General features: G+C 44.8%; 1 protein-coding gene across 2 annotated transcripts in view; it reads right to left on the reverse strand.

Moving 5' to 3' along the window:
• The window catches only part of ca10a (carbonic anhydrase Xa), a 640282-nt gene that overhangs the window by 482682 nt on the left and 136814 nt on the right, over positions 1-20786 (reverse strand). For both annotated transcript variants that reach the window (XM_068058728.1, XM_068058727.1), the window contains exon 2: positions 12619-12693. In XM_068058728.1, the coding sequence (XP_067914829.1) occupies positions 12619-12693 (75 nt within the window). The remainder of the gene's footprint in view (positions 1-12618; positions 12694-20786) is intronic.

Below are 20786 nucleotides of genomic sequence, written 5' to 3' on the forward strand. Positions count from 1 at the left end.
AAAGTAGAGTGTGCCAGAGTGTAGAAATAGAGACATTCCCAAACTGACTTTTACTATTTTAAAATGAGTTTACATAATACAAGTCTTAAAACTTGAGTTTTAAAATAACCTAGCTGCTAGGTTATTTTAAAACACAAGGTTTAAGACTTGAAGCAGGAATGTCCAACTTTTTTGCGTGGGCGACCACATTACAATTTTTGTTTTACATAGGCTGGTGAGACAATTTCAGAAAGAGAAAGGCATTAAAAATTTATCCTACTAGTAATCAAAACAACAACAAATGTGCGTTTTTGTCAAAAAGCTTTAAATCTGCAGATTAATATATTGAATTACTTTCTCGTCACGATGTTGGACACTGATTTAGTGATATACATGGAAATTTTGTGCTTACACAAGTAGTCAGTGTTTGCCCACACATTTGTAGCAATGCGGAGTGTTCCAGATAGATGCCCATCTGTCAGGAGTGATCTTGATCACTCTCCCTTTCTCTCTCTGTCTGTCTGCCTCGCTCTTCCCTTCCCTCTGTGTCCCCATCTGTGATCCCCCTCTCTGTGTTGTTCCCCCCTCTCTGTGTCGTCTCCCTCTCTCTCAGCCTCCTCTCTCTCCCTGCCCCCCTCTGCTTCTGCCCTCTCTCTCTGACCCCCTCTCTCTCTTTCACTCTGTTCCCCTCTCTCTCTGTGTTTCTCTCTCTCTTTCTCTGTTCCCCCCCCCCCCCTCTCTCTCTGGCAGTAGCAAGGAACATCTGTAATTATGGGTGAATTTAATCTGCATACAGATTGGGCAAATCAAATTAGTCACAATACCATAGAGGAGGAATTCTTGGAGTGTATACGGGATGGTTTTCTGGACCAATCCGTTGAGGAACCAACTAGAGAACAGGCCATCCTAGACTGGGTATTGTGTAATGAGAGAGGAATAATTGACAATCTAGTTGTGAGACCCCTTGGGGACGAGCGACCATAATATGATAGAGTTCTTCATCAAGATGGAGAGTGACATAGTTGATTCTGAGACTAGGGTCCTGAATCTTAGTAAAGGAAACTACGAAGGTATGAAATGCGAGTTGGCCATGACCGATTGGGAAACGTTACTTAAAGGGATAACGGTAGATAGGCAATGGCAAACATTTAAAGAGTGCATGGATGAACTGCAACAATTGTTTATCCTCGTCTGGTCCAAAAGTAAAATGGGAAAGTTAGTCAAACCATGGCTTACAAGGGAAATTAGAGATAGCATTTGATCCAAGGAAGAGGCATATAAATTTGCCTGAAAAAACAACAGACCTGAGGATTGGGCGCAGTTTAGAATTCAGCAAAGGAGGACCAAGGGATTGATTAAGAAGGGGAAAATAGAGTACAAGAGCAAGCTTGCAGGGAACATAAAAACTGACCGTAAAAGTTTCTATAGGTATGTGAAGAGAAAAAGATTGGTGAAGACAAATGTAGGTCCCTTACAGTCAGAAACAGGGGAATTTATAATGGGGAATAAAGAAATGGCTGACCAACTAAATGCATACTTTAGTTCTGTCTTCACAAAGGAGGACACAAATATCATACCAGAAATGTTGGGGAACACAGGGTTTAGTGAGAGAGAGGAACTGAAGGAAATCAGTATTAGTAGAGAAATGGTGTTGGGGAAATTGATGGGATTGAAGGCCAATAAATCCCCAGGGCCTGATGGTCTGCATCCCAGAGTACTTAAAGAAGTGGCTCTAGAAATAGTGAATGCATTGGTGGTCATCTTCCAAGATTCTATAGACTCTGGATCAGTCCCTACAGATTGGAGGGTAGCTAATGTAACCCCACTATTTAAAAAGGGAGGTAGAGAGAAAGCAGGGAATTATAGACCAGTCAGCCTGATGTCGGTAGTGGGAAAAATTCGAGAGTCCATTATCAAAGATTTTATAGCAGAGCACTTGGAGAACAGTGGGAGAATCGGGCAGAGTCAGCATGGATTTACAAAAGGGAAATCATGCTGGACAAATCTACTAGAATTCTTCGAGGATGTAACTAGTAGAGTTGATGAGGGGGAGCCAGTGGATGTGGTTTATTTGGACTTTCAGAAGGCTTTCGACAAAGTCCCACATAAGAGATTAGCGTGTAGAATTAAAGTGCATGGGATTGGGGGTAGTGTATTGTGATGGATAGAAAATTGGTTGGCAGACAGGAAACAAAGAGTAGGGATAAATGGGTCTTTTTCCGAATGGCAGGCAGTGACTAGTGGGGTACCGTAGGGATCGGTGCTAGGACCCCAGCTATTCACAATATATATTAATGATTTAGATGAGGGAACTAAATGTAATATCTCCAAATTTACAGATGACACAAAACTGGGTGGGAGGGTGAGTTGTGAGGAGGATGTAGAGAGGCTTCAGGGTGATTTGGACAAGTTGAGTGAGTGGGCTAATGCATGGCAGATGCAGTATAATGTGGATAAATGTGAGGTTATCCACTTTGGTAACAAAAACAGGAAGGCAGATTATTATCTGAATGGCTATAAACTGAGAGAGGGGAATATGCAGCGAGACCTGGGTATTCTCATACACCAGTCACTGAAGGTAAGCATGCAGGTCCAACAGGCGGTAAAACAGGCAAATGGCATGTTGGCCTTCATAGTGAGAGGATTCGAGTACAGGAGCAGGGATGTCTTGCTGCAATTATACAGGGCCTGGAATATTGTGTGCAATTTTGGTCTCCTTATCTGAGGAAGGATGTTCTTGCTATAGAGGGAGTGCAGCGAAGGTTTACCAGATTGATTCCTGGGATATTGGGACTTACGTATGAGGAGAGATTGAGTCGATTAGGATTATATTCACTGGAGTTCAAAAGAGTGAGGGGGGATCTCATAGAAACCTATAAAATTCTAACAGGACTTGACAGAGTAGATGCAGGAAGGATGTTCCCGATGTTGGGGGAGTCCAGAACCAGGGGTCATAGTCTAAGGATACGGGGTAAACCTTTCAGCACTGAGATCAGGAGAAATTTCTTCACCCAGAGAGTGGTGAGCCTGTGGAATTCACTACTACAGAAAGCAGTTGAGGCCAAAACATTGTATGTTTTCAAGAAGGAGTTAGATATAGCTCTTGGGTCTAAAGGGATCAAAGGGTATGGGATGATCAGCCATGATCATAATGAATGGCGGAGCAGGCTCGAAGGGCCGAATGGCCTACTCCTGCTCCTATTTTCTATGTTTCTATGGAGCAGGAACTCTCCCCAGAGCAGCTTTGTATTTGGTCCATTTTTTTAAAAATCACCGCCGTCAGTGTCAGTTTCACAGCTGACTGCTGTTCAGAGCTTCCAATTAGGATAAGTTCGGGGTTTTCAGCGGTTTTTAAAAATAAAATCTGAACCCGCCGGAAAACCCCGAACTTGTCCGAATTGCAAGATGTGAACAGCAGTCAGCTGTGAAACTGACACTGACGGTGGCGCTTTTTTAAAAAATGGACTGGTTTGGAAGAAGAAGTCAATGAGAAATTTCTCGTCTCTGAAATTACCACTCACGGACCTCAACATTTTTACCACAGATACTGGTGTCCGTGTACGGACATGTTGCCGACGGTAAGGCATGTGAATAAACACACACACACACATACATACACACACACACGTCAGGACATGCCACTGATGTGGTAGCTGGGGCTGTTACAACATCAAACACCCTTTCTACAACCACAATGGACATGGGTCTTTTGGAATATATGTGAATGGTTTCCTTCTTGCCTTATCAAGTTGCAAATATCACATCCATGGTTGATATGCACCTAAGACCCTCCAATGCTGAGAGCAGAATATGACCACATGCAGGTGGTCTTGCATAGCCAGAGTGGGATTGATAAGGCACTGAAACCCAATCAGATGACCCAATTCAAAACATTACCTTATATGTTTGGCACAGGGTCAGAAAGGGGTATAAAGCCACAGCTCACAAGGACATTGTTGCTGCTGTTCGTTAGTCTCAGGTCGTTCAGCAGACCTGACCACCCAGGAATGAGCTCCTGTAGGCGGGTCTACTGAGCAACTGGTGTTGTCAGTACATACTATTGCTTGGTGAGTTAATAAAGCTGTTCCACATAATGTGGAAATTGTATCCAAAGTCTGTTTCGTGCAATTGATGCACAGTGAGGGGTCAGGACCTTAAAGGGAAGTGAGACCCTCTTTTTAAGAGTCTTACACAACCGCTGCTCAGGAGGAGGCCGAGATGAATCATCCACTCGGCACTTCTGGCTGAAGATGGATGCAAATGCTTCAGCCTTGTCTTTTGCACTGATGTGCTGGCACCCCCATCATTGACGATGGGGATGTTTTTTGGAGCCTCCTCCTCTGGTTGTTCATTTGTCCATGACTGGATGTGGAAGGACTGCAGAGCTTAGATCTGATCTGTTGATTGTGGGATCGCTTAGCCCGGTCTATTACATGCTCTTCAATTGTTTGGCATGCATGTAGCTCTGGGTTGTAGCTTCACCAGGTTGACACCTCATTTTGAGGTGTGCCTGGTGCTGCTCCTGGCATGCCCTCCTGCACTCTTCATTGAACCAGGATTGGTCCCTGGCTTGATGGTAATGGTAGAGTGGGGAATATACCAGGCCATGAGATTACAGATTGTGCTGGAATACAATTCCGTTACATTTTATGGGCTACAACACCTCATAGATTTCCATTTTGAGCTGCTTTGAATTTATCCAATTTAGCACAGTGGTAGTGTCACACAACACAATGGAGGGTATCCTCAATGTGAAGATGGGACTTGATCTCCTCAGGTACTGTGGTCGCCACTCCTACCAATACTGTCATGGACAGATGCACTGCAACAGGTAGATTGATGAGTGTGAGATCAAGTAAGTTTATTTCCCTCTTATTGGTTCCCTCACTACCTGCCGCAGGCCCAGTTTGGCACAAGTGTCCTTCAGGATTCAGCCAGCTCGGTCGGTAGGGGTGCTACTGAGCCACTCTTGGTAATGGACATTGAAGTCCCCCACCCAGAGTACATTCTGTGTCCTTGCCACCCTCAGTGCTTCCTCCAAGTGGCGTTCAACGTGGAGGAGTACTGATTCATCAGCTGAGGGAGGGTGGTAGGTGGTAATCAACAGGACATTTCCTTGCCCATGTTTGACCTGATGCCATGAGACTTCATGGGGTCCAGAGTCAATGTTGAGGACTCCCAGGGCAATTCCCTCTCGACTGTATACCACTGTGCCACCACCTCTGGTGGGTCTGTCCTGACGGTGGGACAATAAAAACAAAAAGTGCTGGAAATACTCAGCAGGTCTGGCAGCATCTGTGGGGAGAGAAGCAGAGTTAACGTTTCAGGTCTGTCAGAAGTTCTGATGAAATGTCACAGACCTGAAACATTAACTTTGTTTCTCTCCCCACAGATACAGCCAGACCTGCTTTTTGTTTGCGTTTCAGATTTCCAGCAGCTGCAGTACTTTGCTTTTGTTATGGTGATGGAGGAGTCTGGGACATTTGTCATTTATCATTCAGACCAAGAAACGACTGAAGGCACTGGATACTGCAAAGGCTATGGACCCTGACAATATTCCGGCAATAGTACTGAAGACCTGCGCTCCAGAACTTGCTGTGCCCCTAGCAAAGCTGTTCCAGTACAGCTACAGCACTGGCATCTACCCGGCAATGTGGAAAATTGCCCAGGTATGTCCTGTACACAAAAAGCAGGACATGTCCAACCCGGCCAATTACCACCCCATCAGTCTACTCTCGATCATCAGTAAAGTAATGGAAGGTGTCATCAACAGTGCCATCAAGCAGCACTTGCTCAGCAATAACCTGCTCAGTGACACTCAGTTTGGGTTCCGCCAGGGCCGTTCAGCTCCTGACCTCATTACAGCCTTGGTTCAAACATGGACAAAAGAGCCGAACTCAAGAGGTGAGGTGAGAGTGACTGCCCTTGACATCAAGGCAACATTTGACCAAGTATGGCATCAAGGAGCCCTAGCAAAACTGGAGTCAATGGGAATCAGGGGAAAACTCTCCACTGGTTGGAGTCATACCTAGCACAAAGGAAGATGGTTGTAGTTGTTGGAGGTCAATCATCTGAACTCCAGGACATCACTGCAGGAGTTCCTCAGGGTAGTATTCTAGGCCCAACCATCTTCAGCTGCTTCATCAATGACCTTCCTTCCACCATAAGGTCAGAAGTGGGGATGTTCGTTGATGATTGCACAATGTTCAGCACCATTCACGACTCCACAGAAATGCAGCAGACCTGGACAATATCCAGGCTTGGACTGATAAGTGGCAAGTAACATTCACATCACACAAGTGCCAGGCAATGACCATCTGCAAGAAGTGAGAATCTAACTATCCCCCCTTGACATTCAACGGCATTACCATCGCTGAATCCCCCACTATCAACATCCTAGGGGCTACCATTGACCAGGAACTGAACTGGAGTAGCCATATAAATACCATGGCTGCAAGAGCAGGTCAGAGGCTCGGAATCCTACGGTGAGTAACTCACCTCCTGACTCCCCAAAGCCTATCCACCATCTACAAGGCACAAGTCAGGAGTGTGATGGAATACTCTCCACTTGCCTGGATGGCTGCAGCTTCAACAACACTCAAGAAGCTGAACACCATCCAGGACAAAGCAGTCCACTTGATTGGCGCCCCATCCACAAACATTCACTCCCTCCACCACCGACGCACAGTGGCAGCAGTGTGTACCATCTACAAGATGCACTGCAGCAACGTACCAATGCTCCTTCGACAGCACCTTCCAAACCCACAACCTCTATCACCTAGAAGGACAAGGGCAGCAAATGCATGGGAACACCACCACCTGCAAGTTCCCCTCCAAGTCACACACCATCCTGACTTGGAACTATATCGCCGTTCCTTCACTGTCGCTGGGTCAAAATCCTGGCACTCCCTTCCTAACAGCACTGTGGGTGTACCTACTCCACATGGACTGCAGCGGTTCAAGAAGGCAGCTCACCACCACCTTCTCAAGGGCAATTCGGGATGGAAATAAATACTGACCTTGCCATCGATGCCCACATCCCAGGAATGAATAAAAAAGAACTATTTCCTACATCCTGTTATGCAGTGCTGCTGAAATCCTGTTGGCTGACATCAGAAATAACACAACATAAAAAACTGACAGTCCCCAGCGGGAGGGGGGCTCATACGTGACTTTGATGTCTGTCAGTGCCACAAAAATCATCATATGTTTCACTCCGACGATGACATCTCGCATCAATAACACAACGTATTGTTTGAAAAACAGTACTCAAAAGCTCTCGGTGAATTGATTTTACAGCATTTAAAAATTCCCATCCTTGTTTTCAAATGGCCTCGCCTCTCTCTATCTCTGCAACCTCCTTTAGCCCTACAACCTTCTGAGATCTCTTCGCTCCTCCAATTCTGGTCTCCTGCATGTCCCCGATTTTCATTATTTTGTAAGAAATAATTTGAAATCCCTTTGAACTGTCTGTTCCATGGTTTGAAGCTGAAAATTGCAGGGGTATGGGGATGCAGCAGGGATGTGGAGCTAAATGGATTGTTTGGTGGAAAAGCCGGCGCAGATCGATGGGTTGAATGGCTTCCTTTTGTGCTGTACTATATTCCACATTGGTAAGAGTTATGATTTTATTTCAGCATAAGTGAAAGTTAATATCCTCAGAATTTGAGCAGCAGTTTACAAAGTACAATTGCGAATTATATCACCCATTATTGTCCTTTGGATAGTAGGAACGGCCCCATTCCTCCTCCTCACATATCCGCTTGGACCTGTTTGGACACAGTCCCTCCTGCCCTTACTACCTGGAGAATGTCCCAATCCCACTGGGATAGACCCCAAGAACTGGAACTGCAGAAAAATCCAGCCTATCATCCATCGTCCATATCCACCATACCCACCACCCCCCCGCCCCCAACATTCTAGCCAATCATGAGCCTGCTAAGTTCTTCCTCCAGGTACAGGTCCGGGTGGGCGTTTCTGATTGGCTTTAACACAAGCTTTCTCTGCTCTTTGTTTCTGCTTCCGTTGTGATGATCGAACCCAGAACCTTTACAATCTAACTGTATTAACACTTAATAAGCTTAATGCTGCAGAATTAGTAAAAAGGATTTATAATTAATTATATTTCAGAAACTTTCTTAAAACAGGAGCGATAAGAGATAAAACGAAGACAGCTCTGAGTCCCCTTGTTCTCTCCTGGTTATAATTAGTGTGTTACCCTCTGACACAGCCAGAACCTTGAGTCAGCTGAACATCCAAGGCAGTGTGTTTTTTTGGGGAAAGAAGCTTTTCGGAGAACAGCTTAGGGATATTTAACTCTTGCGGTGCCTAATCCCTAAAACGCCCATAATCTTACAGCTCCACCATTGGCAGCCCTGCCTTCAGCTGCCAAGGCCCTAAGCTCTGGAATTCCTTCCCTAAATCTCTCCGCCTCTCTACCTCTCTCTCATCCTTTAAAACCTTCTTAAAACCTACTTCTTTGACTAAACTTTTGGTCACCTGTCCTAATATCTCCTTATGTGGCTCGGTGCCAAATTTTGCTTCTATTAAATTTTGGTTATATTCCTGAAAAATGTCATGGGATGTTGCTCTACATTATTGATGCTATAAAAATGCAATTGTATGAACCTTCTGGCTCAGAGACACAAGCACAACCCACTGAGCCACAGCTGACACATGGTGATGAAGGGTGGGCTTTTCAAACTTCACTGCTTCTGAACCCTTCAATTGGACAACTGCTTTATAAATCACTGCTGGAATAGCACAAAGTCTGAACCCCACTATCAGAAGACTCAGTTAGGATGAAAGACCTGGGAAATCTTGGTCTTTTCAGGCAGGAATGAGATCTCTGAGTGGTCAACTCATACAGTTAGTTATGGCAGTAAACAGTATCGAAAATGGAGGTCCAGGTGATGTGAGTGCAAATCCCATCATGACAGCGACAGAATTTAAACTCAGATAATTAAATAGATGTGTAATTTTTTTTTTTAAAAAGAGATGTTTTCCATGAAACTACGGGATTGTCAAAAAAACCCATCTGGTTCAGTCATGTCTTTCAGGGAAGGGTGTCTTCAGGCCTTCAGGTAACTCCAGACCCAGCACTAAGGTTGACCTTTGAAAGGACAATTAGGGATGGCCAATAGATGCTGGCTTTGCCAGCAACATCCAAATCATGTGAATAGAAGAAACATAGGGCTTGCTGGATGGAGAAAGACTGAGGCCCACCTAGTACACCATCAAAAATCTTGACAGTCACATGATAGAACGATGATGGAGTTATTGAATAATCAGTGATCAATCTGTATCAACGAGTCTATGACAGACTGAGACATGAGATGAGGAAACCCCCCAGTGCTGGAGAGCTTTGGGAACCATTGGTCCAAAGTCACCTGTTCCTGTAGAGCACAGTACACTCAGCACACGCCATGTCTCACATTACTCATTGACTGTGTCCCTAAATGTTATTTTTTTTAAAGAAATCTATCTAAGTTGCATTAGAATGAATCAGAACACTCCTTCAAACTTAAACTAAACAAAGGCCTAGTCCTAACTATAATCTTCCAAAGTCCTCTCAATTTAGGAACTATCCTTTTATATTGGAAAATTGCATATGTCACTCCACTGGTTACGAAAGTGAGAAAGGGAAACCAGAGAATTATGGACCTGTGGGTCTAACATCTGGTGTTGGGAATTTACTAGCCTCTATAATTAAGGATAAAGTGAATGAGATGAGATAAATAAGGATAGAGATAAACCTTGAAAATTTTTAGCTGATCCGAGTGAGCTAGCATGGATTTGTAGAGTCGGTCATGCCTGACAAACCTAATAGAATTTTTTGAAGTAGCGGACAGGAGAATGTCTATGGATGTTATTTATATAGATTTCCAGAAGGCATTTGATAAAGTCACTCATAAGAGACGTCAGACTAAATTTTAAGCTCATGGAATTGAAGGTAAATTATTGACCTGGTGAGGAAATTGACTGAGCGGCAGGAGACAGAGAGTCGGGTTAATGGGCAGGTACTCGAATTGTCAGGACGTGACTAGTGATGTCTGCCAAGAACCTGTGTTGAGGCCTCAATGATTCGCTGTATTTATTAATAACATTAATGTAACACAACTGTGAAGCCAATCACTTTGGACCCAAAAAGGATGGAACAGGGTACTTTCTAAAGAGAAAAGTTAAAAACTGTGGCGGTCCAAAGAGATTTGGGTGTCCAGGTACACAGAGAATAATAACAAGGCTAATGGAATGCTGGCCTTTATATCGCAAGGACTATAATACAAGGGGGTAGAAGTCATGCTTCAGCTTCACAAAGCCCTGATTAGACCACACCTGGAGTTGCTGTGTTCAGTTCTGGTCACCACACCTTAGGAAGGATATATTAGCCTTGGAGAGAGTGCAATGTCAATTTACCAGAATGATACTGGACTCCCTGGGTTAAATTATGAGGATTGATTAAACAAATTAATGTTGTATTCCCTGGAATTTAGAAGATTAAGGGGTGATTTGATCTTGTAAATTTTAAATCTGAGATTGATAGATTTTTGGAAACCAAAGGTGTTAAGGGATATGGAGCAAAGGAAATAGGAGCAGGAGTAGGTTATTCAGCTTCTCGAGTCCGCTCCACCATTCAATACGATCATGGTTGATTTTCTATTCACTGCCATTTTCCTGCACAATCTGCATATCCTTTGATATCTTTAATATCTAGAAATCTAGATCTTTGTCTTGGACATCCCAAATGACTGAGCCACCACAGCCCTCTGGGATAGAGAATTCCAAAGATTTATCACCCTCTGAGTGAAGAAATGTCTCCTCTTCTCAGTCCTACCTCTTATTCTGAGACTGTGACCCCTGGTTCCAGATCCCCCACCCAGCCAGGGGGAACATCCTTCCTGCTTCAATCCTGTCACACCCTGTTAGAATTTTGTATGCTTCAATGAAATCACCTCTCATTCTTCTAAACTCTAGAGAATACAAGCTCAGTCTCCTCAATCTCTCCTCATAGGACAACCCATCATCCCAGGAATCAGTCTGGTGAACCTTCGTTGTAAAGGCAGGCGTATGGAGTTAGGTCACAGGTGAGCTTTGTTCTCATTGAATGTTGGAACAGGCTCAAGGGGCTGAACGGTCTCCTCCTGTTCCTGATGCTCCTATGGGACAAGGGAAGACTGGATCAAACCAAGGATGGACATTTTTAGCACTGATGTTAGGAATTTCTTTGCACAAATGGACTCCCAGATAGAGTAATAGATGCAAAAACACTTTTGAATCGTCTAAGATTACAGGATGATTTGATAACGAGGCTTCCAATGATTAAGGGTGGGACAGAGTAGATAGAATCAGATTGTTTGGAGTGATTGAAAGATCTCGAAGAAGAGGACAGAGATATAAGATTAAACGTGAGAAATTTAGGACAGAGAGCAGCAGAATCGTGTTTCACACTGTGCGTTGTGAGGCAGTTGGAATTTAGTGATTGAAACATGGACGTGGCAACAGTTAAAAATTGTTATGCTAAACCTTTAGAAGACACTGGTTCGGACTCAGTCTGGAGAATTGTGGCCAATTCTGGGCGCCACACTTTAGAACTGATTTCAAGGCCTTAGAGGGGGTGCAGAAGAAATTTACTAGAATGGTACCAGGGATGAGGGACTTCAGATACATGGAGAGACTGGAGAAGCTGGGATTGTTCTCCTTAGAGCAGAAGAGGTTAAGGAGAGCTTTAGTGGAGGTGGTCAAAATTATGAAGGGTTTTGATCAAGTAAATAAGGAGAAACTGTTTCCAGTGGCAGGAGGGTCAGTGACCAGAGGGCACAGATTGAAGGTGGTTGGTGAAATAACCCAAGGGAAATATTTTTCTTCATGCAGTGATGTTGTTGTGATCTGGAACGCGCTGCCTGAAAGGGCGGTGGAAGCAGATTCAGTAGTAACTTTCAAAAGGAAATTGGATAAATACTTGCAAAGGAAAGGTTTACAGGGCTATGGGGAAAGAGCAGGGGAGTGGGACTGACTGAATAGCTCTTTTAGAGAGTGAGCTAGCACAGACATGATGGGTTGAATGGGCCTCCTTCTGTGCTGTACCATCTGATGAAGGAAATGGGATAAAGGTTTTTGGTGACAAGTGTAAGATCTCACATTGTAGATCTGCTGATGTAAACCTCTGGAAGAAACACAGGGCACTACCTTCTGGACTGCTGCTGTCAACTGAACCTTTATTATCGACTCCCTCGAGTGGCACACTGTGTCTGTTACACTAAGCACGTACGGTGGCCTGAAATGAACAATACACTACAACAGAGAACAGAGAGCATGGAATTAGGAAAAACAGACTGAGCCACAGGCCTGTTTCCATGTTACAATTGGATTCTGCGATGGGGAGGAGGAGATTGTAGGCTTCTATCTGGATGCAGGAACGAAGATAGGCCGAATGGCCTTCCTCAGCTGTAATGATCTCGTGATCTTGGGGGATGCGTCCAATGCTACCTCACCTTGTATTCCGCAGGCGAAGAGAAGTTATTGGCTTGTCGCTGGTCAGACTAATTAGAAGCTCCACCTATGTAGCTTCCACCAATCAAAGTCTCTGGCCCTTGTGAGTTGTATTTAAGAATGAAGAACATTGTTGTAAATTACACTCACCTGGAACAAAGCTTCCCTGCACCACCTCTTTGTATGCCCACCATCCTTCGTTGATTTTGTGAGAGTTGTGCTGAGCTGAAAGATTAAACAAAGGAAACTTGATTAGTGTTTATTTTTAAGTCTTAATACAGTGCACAGTGCATGGTTACGCTAGTGTGTTAGTGTACAGTGCATGACAATGCGAGTGTGTTAGTGTACAGTGCATGCTAACGCTAGTGTGTTAGTGTACAGTGCATGGTTACGCTAGTGTGTTAGTGTACAGTGCATGACAATGCTAGTGTGTTAGTGTACAGTGCATGGTTACGCTAGTGTGTTAGTGTACAGTGCATGACAATGCGAGTGTGTTAGTGTACAGTGCATGGTTACGCTAGTGTGTTAGTGTACAGTGCATGGCAATGCTAGTGTGTTAGTGTACAGTGCATGGTAATGCTAGTGTGTTAGTGTACAGTGCATGGCAATGCGAGTGTGTTAGTGTACAGTGCATGGTAATGCTAGTGTGTTAGTGTACAGTGCATGGTCACGCTAGTGTGTTAGTGTACAGTGCATGGCAATGCGAGTGTGTTAGTGTACAGTGCATGGTCACGCTAGTGTGTTAGTGTACAGCGCCTGGCAATGCTAGTGTGTTAGTGTACAGCGCCTGGCATGCTAATGAGGAATCAGTGCTTGGGCCCCAGCTGTTCACAATATATCTCAATGATTTGGATGTGGTGACCAAATGTAATATTTCCAAGTTTGCTGATGACACAAAACTAAATGGGAAAGTGAGTTGTGAGGAGGATGCAAAGAGGCTTCAGGGGGATTTAGACAGGCTAAGTGAGTGGGCAAGAACATGACAGATCTAATATAATGGGGACAAATGTGAAGTTATTCATTTTGGTAGGAAAAACAGAAATGCAGAATATTTCTTAAATGGTGAGAGATTGGGAAGTGTTGATGTCCAAAGAGACCTGGGTGTCCTTGTTCATGAATCACTGAAAGCTAACATGCAGGTGCAGCAAGCAATTAGGAAGGCAAATGGTATGTTGGCCTTCATCGCAAGAGAATTTGAATACAGGAGTAAAGCAGTCTTGCTGCAATTGTATAGAACCTTTGTGAGACCATACCTGGAGTATTGTGCAGAGTTTTGGTCTCATTACCTAAGGAAGGATATACTTGCCATAGATGGAGTGCAAAAAAGGTTCATCAGACTGATCCCTGGGATGGCAGGATTCTAAATTCTTATGAGCTCGACAAGGTTGATACAGGAAGGATGTTTCCCCTGGCTGGATGGGGTGGGGTGTGGGTCTAGAACCAGGGGACACAGTCTCAAAATGAGGGGGTAGACCATTTAGGACTGAGATGAGGAGAAATTTCATTACTCAGAGGATGCTGAATCTTTGGAATTCTCTACCCCAGAGGCCTGTGGAGGCTCAGTCATTGAGTCTGTTCAAGACAGAGATCGATAGATGTCTAAATATTAAAGATATCAAAGGATATGGGGATAGTGCGGGGAAATGGCATTGAGATAGACGATCAGCCATGATCTAGTTATATGTTGGAGCAGGCTTGAGGGGCCGAATGGCCTACTCCTGCTCCTGTTTCCTATGTTCCTATGTTCCTAGAGTGTTAGTGTACAGTGCATGGCAAATATCAGAACAATGTGATATACAGCATATTGTGATGTACATGTTACAGAATACAGCACCTCAGATTACAGTGTACTGCAGATCAGAGCAGTGTGTGTTGAGTACAGCAGTTTGCAGTGTACAGCAGGTTAAGTGTGAAGTTGAGTGTGGTGTACAGTACATTTCAGTGTAAAGCAGATTACGGTTCTCGGTGTTCAGCAATTTCCAACCTGCAGCATGTCACAGTATCCAGGAATTTATGGTGTACAGTAGAATACAATGCAGCACACAACATGTTAAACAGTACAATACCTTACAGTACACAGTACATTAGTGCATCACACTGTACATAGCATTTTATTGCGAAGCAGATTGATGTACCGTACATTGCCGTGTACAGTAAGTTAACATACAGCCTTGTGACAGGATGCAGTAGATTTATCAGGGAATTGTCTAAACACCTCAGCTACTACAAACAAAATAAATATTTGAAGGGGAAAACATTACAGGGCAGGGGAATGTGATGAATTCGATAGCTCATTCAAGGAGCTGGCACAGGTCTGTTGGGCTGAATGGCCTCTTTCTGTGCTGTAGCATTCTATGAGTCTATAAATGAACGTCTTTCTTTTCTATTCATCCATTTGGTGAAACGAGCCTTTTTTAATGTCAAAATTGTAACCCAATTGTAACTCCCCTGATATTTGAGCTGTTCACCATGGTGAGCATATTTGTTTTTTGGAGGGTGTTCGATGCTGATATTGAGAGTAAATGGCTCAGTACGTGGATTCCTGGCACTGAGATATGCCACTTGGTTATTTTCAGTCCTGCAGCAAAGCTTCCATAATCCTGATCCAAACACAACATTCCCTGGCACAGTCTGTCGTGTGGTCTCTGTGCTCTGCTGTGCATCTGATTTGACAGAGCCACGGACACATAACCCCATACAATAAACTTCTCACTGGGTTGTTATAAACACTTGGGCTCGAGTTTAACCTGGATCGGGGGAAATCAAAGGGCCAGAACAAGTAGCCATCAGTCCGGCCCCCTCCCCTTCCCCTGCCGTCCCCCTCCCACCAAAGTGTGTTCCCCCGGGAGGTGCCCGAACATCTCGTCAAGGAAACATGCTGCTCTTAATTCAACAGGTCATTTGTCACTTTTCCAAACCTTGGAGCTCAGACACCATGTTCGTTCCATCAAAGGGTCATCCAGGTCTGAGCTTCTATGAATTCATGTAAAGTGACTTGCATTGATACCAACAGCTACCATGGCCTCAGGATACCCCATGTGAGGACAATCAAGTTCTGTTGAAGTCTAGTCATTATTGCACTGAAGGAACCATGACAGCCAATTTATGCACAGCAAGCTCCCACAAACAGCAATACACTAATGACCAGATAATTTATTTTTAGTGATGTTGGTTGTAGAAATAAATACTGCCCAGGACACAAGGGAGATCCTCCCTACTCTTCCTCCAATAGTGTCAGAGGGATCTCCTACATTCACCTGGGAAAATCTGCTGGGTTTATGTCTCTTCCATTGAGATGACTCCTCAGACAACGCAGCACTCCCTCAGTGCTGCACCAGGAGTGTTGGCCTCGATTTATGCTTGAGTCTCTGGAGTGGGGCTTGAACCCACAACCGTCTGATTGAGGGGAGCAATCACCACTCACTGAGCAGCAACAATTTGGGGAGAGTTGCATGCCATGGATTCACACTGGAAACTTCACTGAAAATGACCCAATACCCATTCCAAGGCAGAGACTTTCAACTCCTCAGTGTGGACTGGATTTAGCTGCAAGTGCCAGAGCTGAGAGACCAGTGACTGATCTGGCACACTGCCTGAATTTCTTCTCCATGGCCTTTGGTGTAACTATGCAAATGTTCTTAAGGAAGGATATACTCACCTTAGAGGGGATGCACTGACATTTCACTAGATTGATTGCTGGGATGAAACTGCTGTTCTGTGAGGAGAGATTAAGTGTACTCAGCCTATATTCACTGGAGTTCAACGGGTGGGAATCGGAAAGTTTCCCAATCAAATCTGGAGTTAGACAGGGCTGCCCTCTCTCCCCGGTCTTGTTTTTTTGCTGCATTGAACCCTTTGCTGAGTCTATTAGGAAGGATGCGAGCATAAGAGGGGTGACAATCCCAGGCAGCGGAGGCACTCAGGTTAAAACCTCCCTGTACATGGATGACGTTGCCGTCTTCTGCTCGGATCGGCTGTCCGTGCGCAGACTGATGAGCATCTGCGACCAGTTCGAACTGGCCTCGGGAGCCAAAGTTAACCACGACAAGAGCGAGGCCATGTTCTTTGGGAACTGGGCTGACCGATCCTTTGTCCCCTTCACCATCAGGTCAGATTACCTGAAGGTGCTGGGGATATGGTTCGGAAGGGCCGGGGCGTGCACCAAAACCTGGGAGGAGCGAGTAGCCAAGGTACGACAAAAGTTGGGCATGTGGGGGCAGCGATCTCTCTCCATTGTGGGTAAGAGCCTGGTCATCAGGTGCGAGGCGCTCACGTTGTTGCTCGACGTGGCGCAGTTCTGGCCCATACCCCACTCCTGCGCCGTGGCAGTCACCCGAGCCATTTTCCGCTTCATCCGGGGATCTAAAATGGACCGGGTCCGGAGGGACACGATGTTCAAATCTCTGGACAAGGGCGGGAAAAATGTACCCAATGTGGCCCTCATCCTGATGACCACCTTCGTGTGCGGCTGCATCAAGTTGTGTGGAGATCTCCAGTACGCAAACGCCAAGTGTCACTACGTGCTGAGGTTCTATCTGTCCCCGGTGTTGCGAAGGATGGGCCTGGTCACATTGCCGTGGATCGCTCCATGCAGTTGGGCCGTGCCATACCACCTATCCTTCGTGGAAAAGTTTCTGCGGGAAAACACCTTTGACCACCGATCCACCAGGCAGTGGTCTGCACGGAATGTCCTCAAGGCCCTACGGGAAAAGGAGACGGTGGATCCTGTCGGATGGTTCCCCGAGCAGACCGTCAAAGTCATTTGGCGGAATGCCTCATCACCAGAACTTTCAAACAAGCACCAAGACGTAGCTTGGCTGGTGGTGAGAAGGGCCCTCCCCGTCAGATCCTTCATGCACACCCGAAGTCTCGCCCCCTCCGCACAGTGCCCCCGCGTTGGCTGTGGTGGGGAAGAGATGGTCGCCCACCTCCTCCTGGAATGTGCCTTTGCAAAGCAGGTGTGGAAAGAGATGCAGTGGTTTTTGTCAAGGTTCATCCCAAGCAGCTCTGTAACACAGGAGTCTGTGCTCTACGGGCTGTTCCCAGGGACGCACACCGAGGCAAACGTCAACTGCTGCTGGAGGACCATCAATTTGGTGAAAGACGCCCTTTGGTCTGCCCGAAACTTGCTGGTCTTCCAGCGCAAAGAGTTGTCCACCACCGAATGTTGCAGACTGGCACATTCCAAGGTCCAGGACTACGTGCTGAGGGACGCACTAAAGCTTGGGGCAGCCGCAGCAAAGGCTCAATGGGGAAAGACCACAGCGTAAGGTCCCCCCACTAAGCTGGACTGAGGGGCTGGATCCATGGGAAACCCCTCGAACTGTATCTTTAATATTCTCAATTGCTGTAAATGTAAAACTATAATTGACATGACAATTGTGAAACGGAAGGGTTGGGAAGAAACTCATGACAGTATTGAAGGAAACTGATCTCCCTTGCAATGTTTGTATTTTTTGGTGCTGTTTTGAAACTGTTTGGCAATGTAATTTTTACAGATTTTTATGAATAAAGTATATTTTGGAAATAAAAAAAAATATTCACTGGAGTTCAGAAGAATGAGAGGTGATATCATTGAAATGTATAACATTCTGAGAGACTGTTTCTCCTGACTGGGGGTCTAGAACTAGGAGTCATAGACTCAGGGTAAGGGGTTGACCATTTAGGACAGACATGAGGAGACATTCCTTCACTCAGAGGGTTGTGAATCTTTGGAATTCTCGACCTGAGAGGCCTGCAGATGCTCAGTTGATGAGGCAGAGATTGCTAGATTTTTGGACACGAAGGGAATCTATATGGGGATTAATCAGAAAAGTGGAGTTAACGCTGCAGATCATCTTATTGAATGCTGCAGCAGGCTTGAGGGGCCAAATGGCCTCGTCCTGCTCCTATTTCTTATGTTCTTCACTTCCAGCCTCAAGCACAACTCCGAGACCTTCCCCTCCCCCACTGCCTTGCAGCAGCCAATCAGAAAGTGACGTTGGGTGACATCTTGAGTCGGAGCACTCTGTAAGATATAGGAAGTGTCTGGACTGCGGGGGAGGAGAAAACGCAAGAGAGAGAAAGAACTTAAGACGCCCCGAAAAGACTCTTAAAATAAAAGCCAAAAACAATTAAATCGTCACAAATGTCTTTGAAAAAATCTTCCTTGGCACCAAGGTGAGTGGAATCTGAGGAGATTATTGGGGAAGATCTATCTGTTGCTGTTGGAATGGTGAAATCACAGGGGACAACATGGAACAAGGAGGATTTGGTCTGGATAATTAGGTGACTGTGCAGAGACCCAGTTATGATGGAACGTAGAGATCTGTCATTATTCTTATTCAATGTAACAAAAGTTTTTAACAATCGAAGATGCTCCAAACAAACGAGTCTGCATTAATATTAATATTAATATTGCTATTCAGCACAGCATCAGGGCATCTGAAGAGGATTCAGCAAATGTTAATCTATCAAGAAATTGGTGTCCAAAATAAGGGACAAGAGAGCTCATTAAAAAAAAACGAAGGGATAGAGGAAGGCACTATTTGTCGCTGAGATTAAATTCCAGTCTGTAACTCACGCCTGGGTATCTGTTATTCTATATATAAACTCCCTGAACCCCTCGATTAGATTCCAGTCTGTAACTCGCTCCTGGGTATCTGTTATTCTATAGATAAACCCCCTGAACCCCTCGATTAGATTCCAGTCTGTAACTCACTCCCGGGTATCTGTTATTCTATATATAAACCCCCTGAACCCCTCGATTAGATTCCAGTCTGTAACTCACTCCCGGGTATCTGTCATTCTGTATATAATCCCACCCTGAACCCATCAATTAGATTCCAGTCTGTAGCTCACTCCCGGGTATCTGTTATTCTATATATAAACCCCCTGAACCCCTCGATTAAATTCCAGTCTGTAACTCACTCCTAGGTATCTGTTATTCTGTATATAATCCCACCCTGAACCCATCAATTAGATTCCAGTCTGTAACTCACTCCTGGGTATCTGTTATTCTACATATAAACTCCCTGAACCCCTCGATTAGATTCCAGTCTGTAACTCACTCCCGGGTATCTGTTATTCTATATATAAACCCCCTGAACCCCTCGATTAAATTCCAGTCTGTAACTCACTCCTGTGTATCTGTTATTCCGTATATAATCCCACCCTGAACCCATCAATTAGATTCCAGTCTGTAACTCACTCCCGGGTATCTGTTATTCTACATATAAACTCCCTGAACCTCTTGATTAGATTCCAGTCTGTAACTCACTCACGCGTATCTTTTATTCTATATATAAACCCCCTGAACCCCTCGATTAAATTCCAGTCTGTAACTCACTCCTGGGTATCTGTTATTCTGGATATAATCCCACCCTGAACCCATCAATTAGATTCCAGTCTGTAACTCACTCCCGGGTATCTATTATTCTATATATAAACGCCCCGCGCCCCTCGATTAAATTCCAGTCTGTAACTCACTCCGGGGTATCTTTTATTCTACATATAAACTCCTTGAACCCCTCGATTAGATTCCAGTCTGTAACTCACTCCCGGGTATCTGTTATTCTATATATAAACGCCCCGAGCCCCTCGATTAAATTCCAGTCTGTAACTCACTCCCGGGTATCCTTTATTTTACATATAAACTCCCTGAACCTTTCAATTAGTTTCCAGTCTGTAACTCACTCCCGCGTATCTGTTATTCTCCATATGAACTCCCTGAACCCCTCAATTAGATTCCAGTCTGTAACTCACTCCTGGGTATCTGTTATTCTACATATAAACTCCTTGAACCCCTCGATTAGATTCCAGTCTGTAACTCACTCAAGCGTATCTGTTATTCTATATATAAACCGACTGAACCCCTTGATTAGATTCCAGTCGGTAACTCACTCCCGGGTATCTGTTATTCTCCATATAAACTCCCTGAACCCCTCAAATAGATTCCTGTCTGTAAGTCACTCCCGGGTATCGTTTATTCTACATATAAACTCCCTGAACCCCTCGATTAGATTCCAGTCTGTAACTCACTCCCGGGTATCTGTTATTCTCCATATAAACTCCCTGAACCCCTCAATTAGATTCCAGTCTGTAACTCACTCCTGGGTATCTGTTATTCTACATATAAACTCCTTGAACCCCTCGATTAGATACCAGTCTGTAACTCACTCACGCGTATCTGTTATTCTATATATAAACACCCTGAACCCCTCGATTAGATTCCAGTCTGTAACTCACTCCCGGGTATCTGTTATTCTACATATAAACCCCTGAACCCCTGGATTATATTCCAGTCTGTAACTCACTCCCGGGTATCTGTTATTCTATAT

Source organism: Heterodontus francisci, chromosome 26 (genome assembly GCF_036365525.1).
Source record: "Heterodontus francisci isolate sHetFra1 chromosome 26, sHetFra1.hap1, whole genome shotgun sequence".
NCBI lineage: Eukaryota > Metazoa > Chordata > Chondrichthyes > Heterodontiformes > Heterodontidae > Heterodontus > Heterodontus francisci.